Source organism: Hylaeus anthracinus, unplaced genomic scaffold (assembly GCF_026225885.1).
Source record: "Hylaeus anthracinus isolate JK02 unplaced genomic scaffold, UHH_iyHylAnth1.0_haploid 11985, whole genome shotgun sequence".
Lineage (NCBI taxonomy): Eukaryota > Metazoa > Arthropoda > Insecta > Hymenoptera > Colletidae > Hylaeus > Hylaeus anthracinus.
Window position 1 is genome coordinate 5,313,506 of NW_026534333.1, and position 19,851 is coordinate 5,333,356.

The 19,851-nt window shown below is 43.0% G+C and overlaps 1 protein-coding gene and 2 long non-coding RNA genes across 7 annotated transcripts in view; 2 read left to right on the forward strand and 1 right to left on the reverse strand.

Annotated features, from left to right (window-relative positions):
* Positions 1 to 19,851, forward strand: part of LOC128886588 (uncharacterized) — a 67,165-nt gene that overhangs the window by 3,688 nt on the left and 43,626 nt on the right. For 3 of the 5 annotated variants that reach the window (XR_008459870.1, XR_008459874.1, XR_008459873.1), the window contains exons 4-5: positions 2,238 to 2,353; positions 8,703 to 8,842. This is a non-coding gene — a long non-coding RNA (uncharacterized LOC128886588). Of the gene's footprint in view, positions 1 to 2,237; positions 2,354 to 8,702; positions 8,897 to 19,851 lie in introns of those variants that run through there. The other 2 variants (XR_008459871.1, XR_008459872.1) reach the window with 1 other exon arrangement.
* LOC128886590 (uncharacterized) lies at positions 4,453 to 8,821 on the reverse strand. The gene is made up of 3 exons (XR_008459878.1): positions 8,732 to 8,821; positions 8,332 to 8,675; positions 4,453 to 7,180 (listed from the first exon to the last, which is right to left on the reverse strand). It is a non-coding gene; the product is annotated as an uncharacterized LOC128886590 (long non-coding RNA).
* On the forward strand, positions 9,944 to 13,255 carry LOC128886576 (major royal jelly protein 1-like). Its single transcript, XM_054141582.1, has one exon. It carries the CDS (start codon positions 10,413 to 10,415, stop codon positions 11,703 to 11,705), a length of 1,293 nt encoding a protein of 430 aa, XP_053997557.1. The 5' UTR covers positions 9,944 to 10,412; the 3' UTR covers positions 11,706 to 13,255.

Genomic DNA, 19,851 nt, shown 5'->3' on the forward strand with positions numbered 1-19,851 from the left:
TCTTACACATATATTTTTATTGAAATACAATTGCTTACATACAACTTGTTCGCGTACATTTGGTTTTAAAATTATTTTACTATTTATTCTTGTAACTTCATCGAAATTCAGGTATTTCATTCATTTTCTTTGACACTTAACTTTCAGAATTAATTTTTTTAATTCTTTAGTGAAAAGCACCGTGACCCACATATGTCAAGTTGTTGTCGAAGAGTTTAGAAAGAGTGGATTAAAATTATTTTCGCGCGAGTTACTGGACTCTGCACAGAACCCAGAAACGCATTTTCTCGAGACCAGTGGGTCACCTATTCTAGTCAGCGTGATGTCGGCCAGATGAAATCCTAGATCGGTGGTTACCATAACGACCAACGGTTCTCCCTTTATTGTTTTCCATCCCCATGGCCTCGTGTACGCCATAGTAACCCTGCGAAACCCCGTGTCCCTTCTGTTCCGACCGATTACAGCCAGAGTTCCTCCATTCAGAACCCTCGGCGTTATATTTTTTTTCTGGGGGCTTTTCTATTCCAAACAGGGCGGCACGCTAGACAATTTGCGGGCAGATTTTACTCCAACGAGAACAAGGGAAAACCGTAACGTCGATCCGTTAAATAAATATTTCAATCTATATCCGCGTGTAATTCTATAACGAGTGATTCCTATTAAATGCTAGAGCGGGGCCCCAACGAGCTCCGATGTTCTTTGAAAACGGGTCCTATAGAAATGATCGACGCAGATTTCGCAGACTAGAATTTTACCATTTTTAAACGACACCAATATCGAGCGCGATATATATGGGTGACAGGGTTTTTTACTATGGAACTAAGTAACATTCATGAATTTCGATAACGTTATAAAAATAAATACTACGACGAACGTTAGATTATGTAGGTTTCGATAGTCTCAAAGCAAACTTTGATTCTCATAGAAATGTTCAGAAATATTCATATGGCGATCAACCTGTTAAACTTACATTTCGAAATAGAACTTTTTTAAAAATTCCGAAATAGATACAATTCAGATACAACTTTTATGATAAAGGGTGATCGTATTTTAAATCCCCGCAAGACAAAAGGGCCAGTTGCGGAATCGTGCGACTAATCGAGTGCGAAATAAGTTCGATTGTAGGCATAAACGGTTCTAGTTGGAAGCGTTCGTCCCAGTTTCATTCTTTTTTTCTCTCTAGGCTTCTCGTTTCGGTACGGTGCACCCTTTATGGTCCGTGGCACGAAAACGCCAATCGGCGATCGAGTGCCGCGAAAACTCCTTATCACGTGATGTCCCGTGTATCGGGGCCGTACAAACTCCCGAACAGTGCATCGCACTCGCGCCAACATTTTGCTAACACGACGTTACGAAGGTGCCGCCTCTTCGCTTTCCGTGATGCGTGACACGACGACCTAAATTAAGTTCCGCGGGACGCGCAAAACGTTCAACAAATATTCGGGATAAACACCTACCGACAATTCCCGCGCTGCGCACTTTAACTCCAATCAAGGCGATACTGTTTTGTTTTTTTTTTTCAGTTTCGGTAGCACGAATTCAAATAATATTCATTAGTACTAATTACGAATGCAACAAAAATACACACTTTTCCGATTTTAATACACCGTGAAAGATTTCAGAGGGAAAGTGAAGAGCAAACATACAGAAAAAATCCTCGAAAGCTCGGCAAATATTTAATGGCGCGTGGAAATTTTAATTCGCCGAGGTTCTCGCAAGTTTTAGCGGGTCGCGTGCTTCGCGTGAGTTGCGAGTCGCTCGATGTCGGCACACTTTCATTACTTCAAGTTCTGTAACGATAACGCAGTCCATCACCGATGAAAATCACCCCTCTGGCCGTTACCACCCTCGGTGGTTATGTAATTGTGCATCCCCGATAAAGAGTAAAGTTGACGCGGACTTGGAGCGCTCTCTCTCGCCTTGAGACGTTGGGGTTTGGTTCAACGGTTCGCTAAACCGGAAGTGCAAACCCTCGCGCGTTAGTCTCAGCCTGGTAAAAATCGTTGACGAAACTCACTGATCAATGATTTCACGGTCTTGGGGTGCTTAGAGTCAACGGTAATCTGGCGTATCTAAAAACCATAACTCGCATCCAAGTGTACGCCCCTTAATGCGTTCTATGTCGCGCCTAACCGATTTTTAACAAACAGATTTCAAATTCGAATCTCGAAAATTACGCACCATTTAATCTTGTTCAAGACCAACCTGTAAATCGAAGTCTTTTGTCCTTTGTTTAGAGTCCATAAACGAGGATCAATCGCGAGTTGAAGCGTCTCAGGAGGTTCTTTTCAAATGAAAGCACGCGATGGGTGGACTTTACAATATCCATTAGGGAGAGTTCGAAAACGATAAGGTAGGTCCACGTTCATCCAATTTCGACCGAGGTTAGCCCTGTGCTCGATTCATAAGATAGAAGTGCTTACCGTTCCCTTTGTTTCGTTTCCTTTTATCGTTTCTAATCCGCGAACCGCCTAGCCCTCTTTTCCTGTTTCGAAGCTTCTATTTTCATCCGCGTCGGGCGCCGTGGATTTTAGTAGGTCACTGGGGAACGGATACGCAGGACGCGGGTCTTTGTTTGTATGCTGGCCAACACAGTTATGCGCTGTTATGCTCGCTAAATCAGACTGACTTATTCATCGGGCCACATCCCATTTCTCCCGTGTATGGCTCGCACGCGAGGGCTGTCGGAATTAGATTCGAGGACTCGTGGAAAATTGTTCCGTCTTCCTTCGACCTTGAATACCACGCGTTCCTCGGGGAAATTCGAGACACACCTGTCGAGGCTAGCCCGACCTTGGAGCCTAGCCTTCGATTTTTTCATGCGTTGGTCAGAAATCATTCTCGAAAACGAACCTTACCCCATCCGCTTGAAGCTTCAAATATTTTCTTGGAAAAGCGCGCAACAATGAATCCTGCAACATCTCTTCGCCTCGTTTTAACCGGAAAACTTCGCTACGATTTACGAGCACGGTTTCGCGATACAGGTGATGGATCGACGTATTTCCAAAGCTTCGAACTTTTAGCTTAATGCGAGAGGTAAGTCAGAGGCGAGCCAGAGAGTGTAGATGAACTAGAATCGACCGAATGTATAACCCAGTGGTTCTTAACCGATCTGCTGCGAACGCAGCTACGCTATACTACGAAAGTTTTTTAGAGAACACAGATCGTGTACAATCAGTTTTTGTAACTCTTTTATTATAAATCAATTCTAGAAAGAATATAGATATACTATATACAGCATACTACTAAAAATGTAGGATATTTTTCGAGACTAATTCCTCCTAATAAATAGTTAAAGTTTGTATGCGTGCGATCAGGAGAGTAGGACCAAAATGGCGCGCATCGAATCACATCAATGAACCTGTATACAGGGTATCCCAAAAATGTTGTAACACATTGAAAGGGGTGGTTCGGGAGGTGATTTGAAACAACTTTTTCCTTAGCGAAAATGTTGTCCGCGACTTCGTTGAGGAGATATTCACGAAAAACATTGACCAATCAGAGCGCGCGTATACCGTTGGAGCGGCCGTGGTAGCGAAGGCTATGTGCTAAGCGGCCGCGCTTGTACGCGAACAAGCGACTCGACGTCCATCGAAGGACATTGGACGCGGCCGCTTAGCTCGTAGCCTTCGCTACCACGGCCTCTCCAACGGTATACGCGCGCTCTGATTGGTCAGTGTTTTCCTTTAATATCTCCTCAACAAAGCCTCGGACAACATTTTCGCTAAGGAAAAAGTTGTTTCAAATCACCCCCTGAACCACCTCTTTCAAGGTGTTACAACATTTTTTGGACACCCTGTATATGCATATCTATATGTAGGTAAAGAAGCCTCAGATTGGAAAGTAGACTTTTCAATGTCTTTCTATATGGAAAATAAATCTTAGAATTCTTGTTGTCGATCGTCTTTAAAACTAAATTTTTCTTCCAAGCTATGCTGTAACCGCGAAGATGTTAAGAACCACTGCCATAAACTGTCGGGCGCGGCAAGCGTCGAATGGACGACGGAAAAGAAATGTCCAAATAAATGATGCCGCTGTCAAGTTTAACAGCGTATTACCAGTGGACAGGTTCGAATAATTCCTTGTCGATGTGACGTTTGTTCACTATTCTTTTTTTTTGTATCATTGTTATTAAGGAAACGCTTCTTTAATACAGATATGAAAGATTACATAAAAGAGAAAACATCGTACCTCGCTTGCACACCTTGTCGTTTCCTTCTTTCGTTTGTTTCAGCATTTTCCTAGCTTGATTCCAGAGCTTCTTACCTTCCTCTTCATATTTTACTTTCATAAAAATTTCCTCATCGATAATTTTTTCATAAAATTCTAAACATTTTTCGTAATATCTTCGTTATATAAATCAAACATAAATATTTTTTCCCGTAGGAGCTGAGAAGCGAGCTAAAAATTTCGAAACGTGCACGAGTTCTATTTCGTTGTAACAACATTTACGCGTCTAATAAAAACATGTCCCGGTGTGTAGCTTGCAATTTCCTCTTGCTCGCCCGCAGCGCGGATTAGTCTGGCCATCTGTGCTTTTCACGAGTCACAGGGTCGAATTTCTCCAATAACTTTATTTCCAGCCTGTTTCAGATGACTTCTTGATCGAGCGTGCCGGAATGAAACGCTTTAAATTATTTCCCACACTCGCATTTTCGTTCTGTTAAACAAGAAAAACGAATTCTTTCGCGACGTGGACGTTTCGCAAAAAAGGTACGAAGTGAAAGTTTCGTTTGCCAAGGTTATCGCTTGGTCATTGTGGAAAGATAAGCAAAACGGAAGTGTGCGATGAGTAACAAGAATCATCGAATCGCGCATTGTTCGACGCGGTTCAATGGAAAAACAAACCGCTACACAAATTAATAACGACCGGAAGAAAAAAGTGTGTCGCGCGTGGAATTATCGATAGCGAGCGGAGTAACAACGTTTTTGCAGAGGATGCGAAGCTGCGTCGACGTGGAAACACGACAAGGCCGTCGATCATTTTCAATCCTACGCATACGCTCGCCGTGTATTTATTCATGACTCTGGATACGTGGTTAATTACTCGAGTCCATTGCCGATATTTTCGCAACGTTACGATTCCATTAAGCGTTGGTGATTTTCCAGGGAACGGATGTCATTCTATATGCTGCGAAAAACTGACGCTGTAACGCACAATTCGGAATTATTAATCTGGAATACTATAAATTACCATGTTCGTTTTCTCTAAGAAATTAACAAATTAATTCTGAAAATCAGGTGTTAAAAAGAAAAACAAGTCTGGATAGGATTCGTAAATTTCGATCGGGTTGCAAACCTAAATACTAACGCGAATGCTTGTTTATATGTACAGTGTCCAATTGTATAAAAACAAAATTTTAGCTTCATAAGTATATTCACGAATATGTCTAAAACTGAAAGTGTTAATCCAACAGACTATTACAGTGAAACGTAAAAGATGTCGTTTCGTCGCAATCGTGCGTAAAGCCTGTTACAGAGTCGGGTAACGTAAATTTTAAAAAGAATTTGTACAAAAAAGGCAAAGCGCGATTCGCAGTCGACGCACGTGCGAGCGAGAAAAGTCCGCTGATTCAGACTACGTGGCCACGAAAGAAACCGCGAGATCGTGACGATTCCCCGAAGGATCTGTGCGTTAAATTCATGGACGTATCCATTAAGACCTGGGTGCCATGGCGAACTCTCGAAAGGACAATTCGCGAGCGACTGTGGTTTGCATTTCTCGAAGGCTGCCGCGACGCAATGTTTACTCTAACAATAAGTCGGACATTGGGAAACACACGAATGGCGTTTGCTTCGTCCTCCCGATCTGTGAAGTCTTGGACGACTGCGTACAGTCGACACATTTTTGTTGCTCCGTGCAAATTTATCGATAATATAGGGCATAAAAATGTGAGCAAAGCAAGGTAAGAATGCCTTGACGGCATTCAAAGGAATTTTGAAGAAGTTTTGATGAAGTTACGAAAATAAATACCACGATAAATGTTTGATTATGTAGTCTCTGATAGTTTAACTAATATTTAATCCTAGCAGAAATTTTTGCCCGGCTACGCTGCAAGTGCTATTCCACGAAGCGACACTTGTCGATTCTATCGTAGGGAAATTTCGATACCTTTGGACGAATCTATAAATATAAATAAATGGTATTCTATGAATGGTGGTCTATTGACTTTGCAAACGTGTCGCGTACCTACGATATCGATATGACGATAATATCCCACTGTACGTGTTCAGGCGAACCCATTACATTGCTGGATAAAACACAATGTCCTTGCGCACTGCCTAATTAACAAATGAGAACTCGATTGCTGGGTACGGAGATGGAAGAGGGGAGGGTGTCAATTAGCCCGACATTCTTGCACGTCCGTCCAACGCTTCTAACCACTGAAAATGGCGCAGCATCTACGGGACAAATGCGACTAATTCGCACCGGCAATATTAATAAGCTTTCAATTAGCATAAATCTGTAATTCCGGTCATTCTGTTAGTCTAGTTCTCTACATGGCCGCGCAGCCAACCGACACCTCGTTAAGAGAACTTGGGTGTTCGAACGTTTTCGGAATCCGTTTTGTCCTTAATTGGTAATCCTCGTCATCTTTGGCAGATCTATCCAGAAACCCTCGTCGACCAATTAGCTGGCGCGATCTGTTAGGTTGTACCACGAGTTTCTTTCGTTCTATTAATAACTAGTACACAATATTTTATGTTTTACATTAACTATTTGTAAGAGATAAGGCTGTTCATTTAAATCGCAGAAAGTAAGCAATGACGAGTATATCGAAAAAAAGATTTGTTTAAAATAAAATAAAATTCAGCGAAATCAATTGAACTTTATTACTCTTCTCTTTTCTACCGATTCAACAATTAATCGGAGATGCGAAGTTCGAGGGGCATCTAACGACGACCTATGGTCAAAAAGTATCGCTGGCTGCCACGAACTGTGACCAGTACAGCGTAACTGTTGACTCACGGTCATGTGACCTGTACCATAATGTTATAACAGTAATAAAGTACGTGTATAGTGGCGGTGCCTGTAATAGGTGCCAGCCGTTTCGACATCACGGTTATCCAGTTGCTACTAGACGTCCATAGGATCATTTTTATTCATGGCTGTTTTCATCGTCGTCATCGTTGAAGTCATTCAGACGCGGTACCGGGTCTCGCTATGGTCTTCACGTTTCTGTAATTATATAATGCAGATATTTTACTGTAAGCGATCAATTAAAGCTGAATAATGCAATAATACTTTCTGGAATGGCTGTCAAGGTCGGATATATTACATATTTGAAATTGTACCAATTCCTTTCGCGATCGTAGGAAAAAATTCTATAATATTCCCGACATAAAATCAATTTTCAAAACTTATCGTTGGTACGTTTATTCGAGGATCGCCGTCGTGTTCAGTGATCGGCAGTTTCTACGGTTTATCGTTCACTGATCCCAGCATTGGGCGAAATTAATCGCGGCAGCTTCGACGAATATCGACGCGATTCGCCTCCACCTTCGCTCTCGAAAGTTCTTTGAAGTTTTATCGAACGTTCGAGCGAATCATCTGCGGTCTAGAATTAATTATAGACTCGTCCATTATAGACTCATACGTTTCACGAATCCTTCGTCACGATTGAGATATACATATATCTTTATAGATCTTTGAGTCACCCTGGAAGAACGCCGTTGATATCGATCCTCGTGCATTGCAATGATTTATACCGTGACTTATACACCTATTATTCTCAAAGAAACCTGTTCATTTCAGACTCCTATACTTCGATGCTTTTAGATCGAAGATAAAGTATACAAGGATTTTAAGAATTCGAGAAAGTCTGGACCTGACGGTATCGTAGACCGCACGATGGATATCGGTTTCAGCTGTCGCAAAGTGCATTTGTCTTTTTCACCCGGTCGGGATCAATGGGCCACGAAGCAAGGAAACTGATCGGCATGTGGTCGATTGGTATGACGGTATCGATCAAACATTCGAACCACCGACACCAGTGTCGATTTATAGTTCAAACATGTACGCTACACTTGCTCGTTTCTTGGTAATTTATTCAATTTTAATCACGAATACCCATGGGTTTCGCTGTTCAGACGATCTCTTATTTCAGATGTTGACGTGTCTCACGGTTAAAACCTTGTGAAATTTGCAACGAATCAAAATGACCCTGCTTCGTGGACCTAGCGTTAACGAAGTATATTATGTTTGAGAATCGATCGATATTTATGTTCGAATGGTTTAGTACGTAGAAGCAGAAAATACTGAAACGAGTTTCCAGCTGTGTTTTGTCCCGATTCACGCACGAACAATTCCAAGTGACATCAAGCGCGAACCTTGATAGTAGAAGCTCCGCGTGTTCTTTTCACGAAGGATGCGGGCACGTCCGAGGTTTTCGACAACGTAGTTGTGCAGAGCGTAGTACGAAGAAGCGTCCGTTGAATCGATTTTTCGGGATCATCTCTCCGAGGGGAAGATAAAGCAATTCGTAACTGCCTTTTCTAAGCCTGTAGCAACCTCACCCCTTTCAAAGTCCTCTTTTCATACGGACCCGGCCATACAACATCTTTTATCCCTTCTACGTTCCGATCCGCGAGCTATTTCAACCTCAACGTCTTTCGTTTAGCGTAACAATGAGCGTACCAGGAAGGAATCGTCGGATTCTCTGAAGAATATTAATCTAATCAGAGTATGAAAATTGTTCCAGAACCACGGGACAATTCTACGGCAATTTACCGGCTATTCTGTCGTTATAAATTCGTCGCGACGACCAATGGGACGGAGTAAAAAGATACGACGGTTGTAGAAGCGTGGATCGTCTTGGATCTATGGAAACATCAAACGTGACTTCTAACCAGAGGTAGATCGAGGTTGGAGCTAACCAAGGACGAAAGCGATAAAGTAAACGATTTTAAATTATTTACTGTAGCGAGAACTATTAATGAATTTACGACTTTTTCAAATTCACCGATTAGTCAATTGCGACTAGAGTCTATTATAGAAATACGTCGCGTATAAACAGGTGGGTTTTGAGTTAAAGAGTCAGTGAGTATTTGACTTCGGAGAGGAAAGAATACAACTTACGTTACTACTTACTATGCGCAAAAGAATGCTGCTTGGAGCACTTCTGGCATCCCTTACGTTCCGCTCAGAACGTCAGGTAATATTTTTTTATTAATCGCTAACATGCAATTAATCGCAAATATCAGCCATTTAAAAACGACGTAACTTTTCTTTTTTAAAACACGCTTAACACATTGATGACTGGCAATTTTACCGGCTATTATTTCGTAATTTTTGTACTACTGAACTACTGAGTGATATAAACCTAAATACTGTAAAAAGTATATTCTATAGTTAAGAAAGAATCAAAAACAGACAGGACCAAACACTCGTGACTGGTAAAAGAATATATTAATATTCTTCCATAAAAAAAGGTTATTTTCGTTTGAAACCGATGTATGTAAGTAAAATTTTCACTGGCTCCAAGACTATTTCTTTTTGAGGCAAGAGAACTACCTAAAAATACCGATATCTTACTGGTATATTCGATACTGTTTCGATCCCGTGTCTCAAACCCATCCGCCGACTATTTCGAGCAGTTAGCGGATAAATTGCGCGAACCATGCTCGGTTCGACGAACGAAGAAAAGAAAACTGGCGACGAGTATTCCCGGGTTAACAAAAGCCATCCTCACGTTTGTTGTCGCGATTCGCAGTGGCGAGCAATGATTCAAGCAAGAATGCCAATTTGCATTTTCACGATGCATCATCGGCTCGGCTAAGTAGCGAGTTACGTTACGCGCGTTTACAGGGTGGGGACCCTGGATGTTTCTGTTGCACGTATGTACCTCGTATGGCAGTCGTGTGGGTTTCGCGTACGTGTGGATCGTGCACGTGCACGCGATCGCGGTGTGTAAATACGTGGGGCCATTGGTGGGGGGACGACGCCTCTCTAAGCGACGCTCCGTATCTTCGTCAGTCATATCGCGATAGTCTCCGCGCGGCGGATCGTTATCGAAGTCGCGTAACGTTCGGCAACGATATAAGAGGCAGGCAGTAGTCGTTCGGTCGACGGTGTTGAACGACGACGAGAACCCCCGTTCGGTGGCCGAGCAACACACTTGGCACGCACGAATATTCCGTGGTGCACGTTACGCCGGTTCGTCGACGAGAATAGACGTTCTCCGCGAGGAGAGGCCGTCTTCCGGATCCCCGGTAACGTCGTCTGGGTTGCGGACGCTGTTCCGGATATCAGTTTCCAACTGGATCGAGTCGTTTGTTCCTGACCCGCGAGTTCGAGGTCCTGGCGGCTTGAAACGAAAGAGTGGCTCCAAAGAAGTGACAAGAATATACACGGTGAAGTGGCAAAAGTGGCCAAAGGGCTGTCTAAAGTGCGTCCAATTCGATCCTCGACGATGAAGAGTCTGACGCTCCTATTTCTTCTGGTGACCGTGGCGGTGTGTCACGAGCCGTTCCAAGTGAAGTTCGAATGGAAGACCATCAACTTCGACTGGCCGTCGGAGGAGATGCGGGTGTACGAGATTGACCACAACGGGTACATACCACAAAACAACTTCATCTCTGGGATCAAGTTCTGGAAGGGTAAGATGTATCTGTCGCTCCCGCGCTTTAAAGACGGAGTGCCCGTCACTCTCGGAGTGACGTCCGCGACCCCGGTGAACCATAACACTGCGCCCAGCCTGGAGGCGTACCCTAACTGGGATATGCAGAAGCTGGACGATTGCAGTGCCTTCCAGTTCGTCCAGAGCATGGAGATCGATCCTGCAGGACGCATGTGGGTCCTTGACTCGGGACGAATGACTCCTTTGTTGCCGGAGGTCAAGACCACCTGCCCGCCGCGGCTGGTGATCTTGGACATCGAGAACAACGGCGAGATTCTGCGTAACTACGAGTTCCCTCAGCACGTGGCTCGCCGTGGAACGGCTTATCTCAACGACATCGTCGTGGACCACGAGGACGGAGGCATGGCGTATATAACCGACACCGATCGCGAAGATCCTGGCTTGATCGTCTACTCCCTGCAGAACAACACCTCCTGGAAGGTCAGACACGACTCGATGAAGGCGAAGCCCGAGGCTGTCAGGTTTATGATCAACAAAACTCCCGTAAACATGCCGTTCGCGATCGATGGCATCGCCCTGTCGCCTGCCAGCAGCGAGGACAGGCTGGTGTACTACTCACCCCTGTCGTCTTTTCATCTGTATTCGGTGCCGACATCCGCGCTGAAGAACAACGCATCCATCGACGACGTGGTGAAGGAGGTGGGAAGAAAGAACTCTCAGTCGGATGGAATGGTAATGTCCGCCACGGGGGTGCTGTACTACGGCTTGTTGGCTGACGACGCCGTGGGCACGTGGGATACGGAGCAATCACAGTCGTTCAACACAGGAAAGAGGGTCATCTCCAGGGACCACGAGAGGATGCAGTGGCCGGACAGCTTCGCGATCGACGAGGACGGTAACGTCTATTGTGTCACCAACCAACTGCAAAACCTTCTGAACAATCGCGTGAACGTGAGCGTGCCGAACTATAGGGTCGTCAGGTCGAAAATTAACGTGAAGAATTATCAGTACTATAAGGACGGAACCGCACCGGAGCAGCCAGCGATATCCGCGTCCTCCGCTAGCAGGATTAACCTCGCCATAGTCTCAGGATTGTTCGTTCTGTTGGCCTTCGTTGCGAAGTAACGTCTCTTCTCCTCCCCTCGTTCTTCCGTACTTGTTTTCTTTGTTAGGGGTAAACAGTAATCGGACGAAGGTTGGGTATACCGAACGCGTATCCTCTCAGAGGATCCCCCCGAGTCGGATAACGCGCGGTTGTTCGATGTTTCCGGTGATCCTGAGCGGAGAGGATGTCACAGAACTATGCACTGCCGTGCAGGAATTCCGATTCACGGAAAAAGTTCTTCGCGATATACGCTTACGGACGAAATTTAAGGAACTACGTTTACGCAGGTGTATATTCTTAGTTGTCTCGTATTAATTCTAGCGTGATTGTTAAATATAGTGTACACATTTATTAGTTTTTAACGAATTGCTTGCATTATTGCACACGCACGCTTCCATGGCGAAAACTATCCAAAAATAGGTTACTTGAGACGATATTACAGGTAATAGCATTTCGAAAGAGTTCTGGTCTGATTGTAACGACGGGTCGAGTAAGTAAAGGTAGACTACGGTGTGTAAGATGAATATTTGCCGAAAAATTTACTGTATTACCAAATGTACGATACTTTTATTATTTTCTTTCGATTGCTCGTTCGTCGTGTTAGCGAGGTCGGCACTCGAGCTGGTTTTTAACCGGTCAGCGATGCGCTCGCGTGATCGATGATTAAGAAACGGTGTAAGACGTTTGTAACAAGTATAATGTAATATTTAAGTGTACAGAAGTCCTACGTTACTCGCATTACGTTGGTGTGGCGAGGAGAAGCCTTTTGTTTCGATAACAGCTTGGTATCTACGTGACATTCATCCGACTAACATCGCGCAATAGTCCATTGACGTTTGGGACCACAGCTTCGCGATTTGTCGAAGTAATCCATTTTTATTAGCCAACGACCTCGAACCGTTGTTTTATGTAATTCCATGCCCTACGACAGGGCTTCCCAACCTTCGATGCTTTGCATATCGATCGAATGTAGAAACTTCATAAGTTATCTAAAATTAAGCACTGGTGAAAACTTAATTTCGAAGGTGAGGCGTGAATTCGTGAATCGGTGAGCTTACAGAAATGAAATACTAGGACAAGTGTTAAATTGCCTAATTCTTCGACAGTCTCGAGACGAAATTTTAACTCCGTAGAAGTCTCCACGAGTTCTAGTCCAATGTTTTAACCGACCTATTAATCGAAGTGGGAAGCTCTGCTTTAGGAGATTCACATCAGGACCCTGGATTGATCGCTTCTCAGCGTTCATTTTTTATTTGCATACAAATTTCCGAATTGTTCACGAGGCATCATCGCGTTGGATGCAGCATTTAAAAACACGTCCACAAACCACGATGTTATCGTCGCTAGGGGTAGTTTAAGGGAACCCGCAACAAAAAATGTCGCAGAGATAGACTTTTCCATCCATGATTCCTCAGAATTCAAACAAGAAAATTCAACCAAGTTCAGGCATTTTACACGTGGATAGAGCACCGTTACGGGTTCCCTTAAGAAAATAGACGTTACGTGTACCAAAAAGGGGAATATTGTGTATTTATTGTGGTATCAAATAAAACAATGTTGGAATAGCCGACTTTTTCCCTTTCCTTGTTAATCGCGTGAATCATGCAAATGATTTCTATTTTTTCCACTGCGCGAAAAAGTAAATGTGTTTTTATTCGGATACGACTGCGTTTGATGACTCGCGTAACTCTGTCTTGACTTTTTGTCCCCTTAAGCGTATCATTGGCGCAGGCATATGTAAATCGGCGTTCGTGCCCGTTGTCACGCGAATCCTGCTAACTAAGTATAATTGGATCGAGGTATACGAGCGGTCAATCGCGAGATTGCATCGAATGCGACACGTCTCACCGATACGTTTATTTCCTCGATTCCAAGACTGCCAAGATCGCGCCTCTCCGCAGTCGATTTCATTTCTGTCGATGCAAGTGAAACTGATCCTTGACCAATTCGCTGACCAGCAAGCTGAACACGTTCAGCGCGATTAATTTTTCGTTTCGAACGACGTTTCGATATTCGAATTGCCTTGAAAAGAATCGCTCCCGAGTTTTTCACAGATCTGTTCGAATCGGGGAAACAAAGAGTCAACAAGATGTTCGAGAGAGGAACGCCACGCTTCACGGTGGCGGAGTTTCTCCCAGAGAAAGAAATTGTAATTAAGTCGAGAAGTTGCACTCCGAAACAAAACTTTCACCGTGTCCGTAATACATTAATAATTCCCTCGGTATTTATTTTGAGCGCGTGTTGGTAGTCAGCGGTGGTTTCATACAAATTGGAACTATCCTTCCTTGTCGGTAGACGTTGAACAGAAGATTATAAATCCGTCGAGCTTCCTGTCGAATAGTTATATTGTTTGTAAACATTCCAAAGCACGAACGATGAAATGAATGATTGTTTCAGGCGTGGAGAGCGGTGTGATTCGCGGAATCGTTGATTTTTACAGAATTTCTGTCTTAGTTCTTACGAAGGAATTCAACTCTAAACATAATGCTCGTAATGTTCGTCCAGCGAAAGTTTTGATGGTATGTTTACGTTACGTTTGCAGACGTGTACGAATGAAAGGACTGAATCCAATTGTTGTACGCGTGTACAAAGCTCGAAACGGTTATTGGGCGAGACTTTCGCCACGAGTCACCGACTTATTCGCGCTTAATTGACTTCGAATTAACATCGCCAATGGCGACTATTGAATCTGTCGGTCGAATCGAGTCGCCGAATGGAAGAGAAATTGGATCACGAATTCGGAATAGTCGAGGCTTTCAAGAGCCGCGTACAGGGTTGAAAAGGACATTTGTCACAGCAATGACAGCATCTGTCGTCGAGTTCTGGTAAAAGAGAGCGACACAATCGACGAACGTGAATTTAAGGGGGTCATAGTTCGAGGAGATAGTAGACACAACTCGACGACGAATCGTAACGGTGACGATAATTTCACGAGTGCTCGTAATTCATACTCCGGACAAACTTGCACTATTTCGACGGACACGAGCAATGGAAGAACATCATTTTTCCAATGGTCATCTTTTTCATGAGAATATCTCGTGGTATTTTTTTTTTAAATCTTTATATAACAGGCGCTGTTGAGACGACTTCCTAACGGTATTGTACGCGATCATATGCAAGTCATGAAAGACTATTTATCAGCAATTCTTGACGGCACGCAATTGCGACATCGTCGTAACGATAATTAGTATGAATTATTATTGCGACCTGAACACTGTAAACAAGATTGGGCGAGGTTCTCCGTGACATCGAACGAGAGAGACATTTGTTTTTTATTTACTCGTGGAAAACAGTGGCGTATAAAAAAGACCTCAGGAAATCGAATATCCTGATTCGCTTCTATTATTCTTAAAAATGGGATTCTGGGATTCTCCAGTATCGAATCATCGACCAACTTTTTAATTGCCTTCCCCCATCGAGATCTCAGATCCACCATTGAACGGAGAAGGGGAAACGATCAATGGAGTACTTTTTTCTCATCGCCTTGGTACTCGAAACTGTGAACGATACTCCTATATATGAATGTGTGTACGTATAATTAGTGTGCACGCTACATGTAACACTTACGAATAGGTTTAATACATATGGCCTTATTTGCGACGATGAATTGAAACCGTATACCGCGACCAGTCGGAAAACGCGTGTTATGATAGTTGGAGAGCCAGCGATCATTTTACTTACGTCATTTTGAAATGAAAATATCTTTTTTTTTTACGAAAACATAATACCTAACGCGTGGAAGTATTTTGATAACACAAAAAAAAATGTAATTACGTAATTTTGAAATGGGCGATTTTTGGTATAGCAATTCCATTGCATCTCAGACGTTGCCATAACTGGCACTCCTTATATTCCGTGCAAAACGTTTGACAATATCTTTTTGCTTTTCATTAACACGCAATCAATCGTTATAACCAGCCATTTCGAAATGACACAACTTTATTTCTTTTTATCAAAATACGCCCACGCGTCGTCATCTTAACAACTACATGTCATACGACGGTTTTCATGATCGTCCGAAATTACACTTCCACGAAAAAAAGGTTAATTTAATTTCAAAATGACGTAAACAAAATCGTAACTGGCTCTCGGACCATGAGTCACTCGTCTAGGCGCTGGTGACCGCAGCTTTCCGCCATTTCGCGGCTTTTGTTAGTTACGATTATCGTTCCCTTTCTCGCGGGATCGACCCAGAATGCTTTCCACGAATTCCATTTAATCACACCGTTTTTGTACAGGGGCATGCCTGTACTTGGCCTTACGTTACCAAGACTTTCCTTCAATTCGATCAGTCGCTTGTAAACACACGCGCCAAGAAAACAGAATAACGAGACATGCCGCGTAAATTGCGGTGCGCGTACACGCGCTACTGGTGATCACTTGGAAATCATCTCGTTCGTGGATAGATGAAATCACCATTCAGTCGCATCCACGTAATCGATACTCGTTCATGTGCAATACTACCGTAACACAGTTCAACGTGGTTCAAAGAGTTAAATGAGATCTATCGTGAATTGCGTCGAGGTTTTGAGGCAACTGGGGTTAATCGTTGCGAAAGGGTTGGTTTTCGTTATTTTCAAAGCTGATCCTAGAACCTTCCAGCTTGTAGGTCTCGAAGTTGATACTCGAAGTACCAACAGCAGACGTCCCAAACGCGCCCAGCGGCAGTGTGAGATGAATGTTTCATACTGAGTACTCAGACCGCGTTTCTAGGTGGATTTATTAAACGAGAAAAAAGAGAGGAACGCCCATAATCGGCGTGGCGCGATCTGTTCCATGTCCTGTGCTATCCGAACGCAACGTTTGTTGGAAAAGGGAAACTCGAAGACGCCGGTGGCCGTCGAAACGGCCCAGCCAATCTCGCTTTCAGCCTCTTCCCACAATTGTGTCTCCTCTTTCAGCACGCAGCGTCCCAGTTTTGCGGCGAAGCGAGGTGCACGCACATTATTACATAGCAGAAACAGAGTCGAGGCCTAGCCCTGAACCGCGAGTCAACGAACGCCCAGGAAAAGGCTCAGCGGATTACAAAACTGTTCCGAGTAAGATCTTCGTACACCTGAGATTAATCTGGGCTCGCTGTGCTCTCCGGGGCTCGTTAAGGAGGATATCGCGTGATCAGCTTGTTCGTTAAGGACCACGCGGACGAGATAAGTCAGCTTAAATGCAGTAGACATTTTCGATGCTACCTGGTTGATCCAATTTTTTCAGCGTTCAACGAAATGGAACAATCATATACGTTAGAAAGAACTTGTCTCGTTGAACGTGATTATCGAGATTGGGACCGTGTATTCGTTCGTGGCTCGAGTTTCGTTTCAGATCGTAGTCGGAGTAATGATAATAATCAGTAATCAGATTAAAATATAACTTAACTTTATATACTATACCAGTCGCGCATACTCTGCCTTTAGAAATGTACTCGTCGCATAGTTTTCACCATCCATTTCAGGTTACACGCTTCTGAGAGAGGTCACAACAGGTAACTGGTTAAGAAGTTTGAAATACATAGGTCAAGTTGAACGGCTTGTTCGCATTGAAAACGTTCGCTAAATAGAAAGCGAAACCTCCATTGGCTGGAAACGGATAACGCGGAACACCTACCAGTGACTCAGGAAACAGCGTGAAAACGCGAACGTGCAGCCTTCGAAACGAATCGCGATGGTCAATTACATTTATAACAAATGATGTCACGCCGCTATGAAAAGAATATTAATTGCTTTGACTCATAGACGTTGTTCAACGACGATTTTTCTCATTTGTCGAATGATTAAGCGCTGACCAAAAATTCAGGGAAACTGATCGACGGTATTCGTTAAAAAAAAAATTAATCTTTCGATCGAAAATAAGAGAGTACTTTTTTTAACCTTTTAAGCAAAAGGTTTGTTTCACCTGATAAAAGATATTCATGCGGTAGGACATTAACAACTATTTAGAACGATGTATAAATTAATATGTATTAAATCTAAGTTGTAATTGATTGTAATGTATCAACATTTGCGCCTACGTTAGCGTGTGTAATGCGAACGCGGTGGTGTTCGCTCAAGATTGCAATAGGATGACAAGAGAATTATGTGTAAAAACGTCATACACATTTAACATGGTGGAAGATTAAATCGAGAAGACAGCAAAGGAAAACTGGAATCTTTAATTCGTATTTTTTAATCAAAATTAATTGTTAAAAAAGCGAAAGGTAATGTCGGTTTTTAATTTTGTTCGCCGAGGAACATAGCCACCTGGAAGCGAACAGACGAAACTAATTTTGAACCTACGATCAGTGTGATACAGAAGACTCCAGTTTCTAATCGAATATTTTGCAATTCCGTTGCCAGATATCGTCAATACATTCTGCAAAAATTTATTATACATTTTACTCTTTTCTTTACATATTTATATAGATTTATATCGTATCAAGCATTAATACGCGGCCGTAAAAAGGATGAGTCGCCATCTAGAGAAGAGTCTAGAAATTGTTTCGCTCCGGACTTTGATGTTTTGCCACCGACATGCGCCTGTCTTCGACGACCCACGTTACACGGCAGCCAGCGTCGAATAGTTTTTTGCGCACCCAGTACGCGCACCACGCAACCCTTGCGTCGTTAGAAGGGTTGATGCGCGTACAGTTCGAAATACGAAGGATTGCTCGTCGGAGTAATAGCGAGCTAATAGCTGCGAACTTGTAATAAAATCTTTAGGTTTTGATCAGCAGGAACAACGCCAAGAAGACATGGCTGATATATTCAAAATTAGCGTAGTTTTGACGCGAACGTAGTAAGCAGAAAATTGGTAGCCAGTTATGATACAAGTTTATTGAATCACTGCTTCCTCGCAAATCAACAATGACAGTGGGCCCTTGAGTTGCTTCGTTTTGTTTTGCGCATGTTTCATAAGGTACTAAAATTCCTTTCACGCCCTTGGCTCGTTTCACGTTTATGTAGCCGTCGATAGAATGATGACCATGATGATAATAATAATAATAATAATGATAATAATAATAATAATAATTAATGATAAGAAATAATAATAGCGATACTTATAATAATAATAATCATAATCGTAATAGTAATAATAGCGACAATAACAATATACAGTAATAACGAGATATGCTAATTGTGATAATAGTCAATAGATAACAATTAAAGTATACATATGATTGTTTCATAGAGTTCCTCGTGATATAGCGATCAAATATCATAACCAATCGTTCTCCGTTCGTTTTCATTCGATCGATATACTTAATTTCTATACACGTTAGAAATTTTCCCTTTGATTCGTGATATGGCATTTTGTGACGCAAATGAGTAATGATTAACGGCGCGTAGATTGAGTCTGATCTCGTACAATGTCCCTTTCTCCTCTTTTTTTTCTTCATTTCGTTTGTTGAGAAGTTTCAATCATCCTCTCCTCACTCTCTCTCTCTATCTCTCTCTCTCTCTCTCTCTCTCTCTCTCTCTCTCTCTCTCTCTCTCTCTCTCTCTCTCTCTCTCTCTCTCTCTCTCTCTCACTCACACACCGTTTTTCTCGCGATTCGATTTATCAAATTTTAGAGCTGCTCTTTGCGATACTAATTAATCGATTCATATATAAGTATATAGTTGCAATATATATACAGTACATATTTCAACGACAATTCGTCGCAAAATAGGGTAGCTTCAGTTATTCATACGAACGATCTTCCGTAACGAAAAAACACCTCCGATGCGTTCCAAGTTCATTGAAATTTCATTATTTCGTTTTTAAGCTGCCTTCGCCTTCGATTCTCTTCTACCATCTCGACAGACTTCACTTTCGACGCTTCGAATCGAACTTGTTTGTCTCGATTCCGTCATAGTAAATTAATTTTCTAAACGAACCTTCATGTCTGCGAGACGAAGGCGACGCGTTGCTCGAGCATCGTTCAATCGCGATCCTCGCATAGATCACCGCGCGCGTTCCTCTACTTTCGTCCTAATTCGTCCAGCGAATACAGTACTGGTTCCCTTCGCGATCAAAATACTGGGACCGTCGGTTATCTACAATCGAGGGTCGGTAGAGAGTTTGTTCTCGGAACTGCTCGAGATCAAACGGTGCCTCGAGGCTGGAGTGATCCATTTTCAAGTATCCCTAACGTATCCCTTCGATCGAGAAGCGGGACACTACCGTACAGAGTGTCTCAAAAGACGCCATATATTT

Bases quoted from the DNA above. Each gene is read 5' to 3' on its own strand.
- LOC128886576 (XM_054141582.1), top strand. From the start codon at position 10,413: ATGAAGAGTCTGACGCTCCTATTTCTTCTGGTGACCGTGGCGGTGTGT.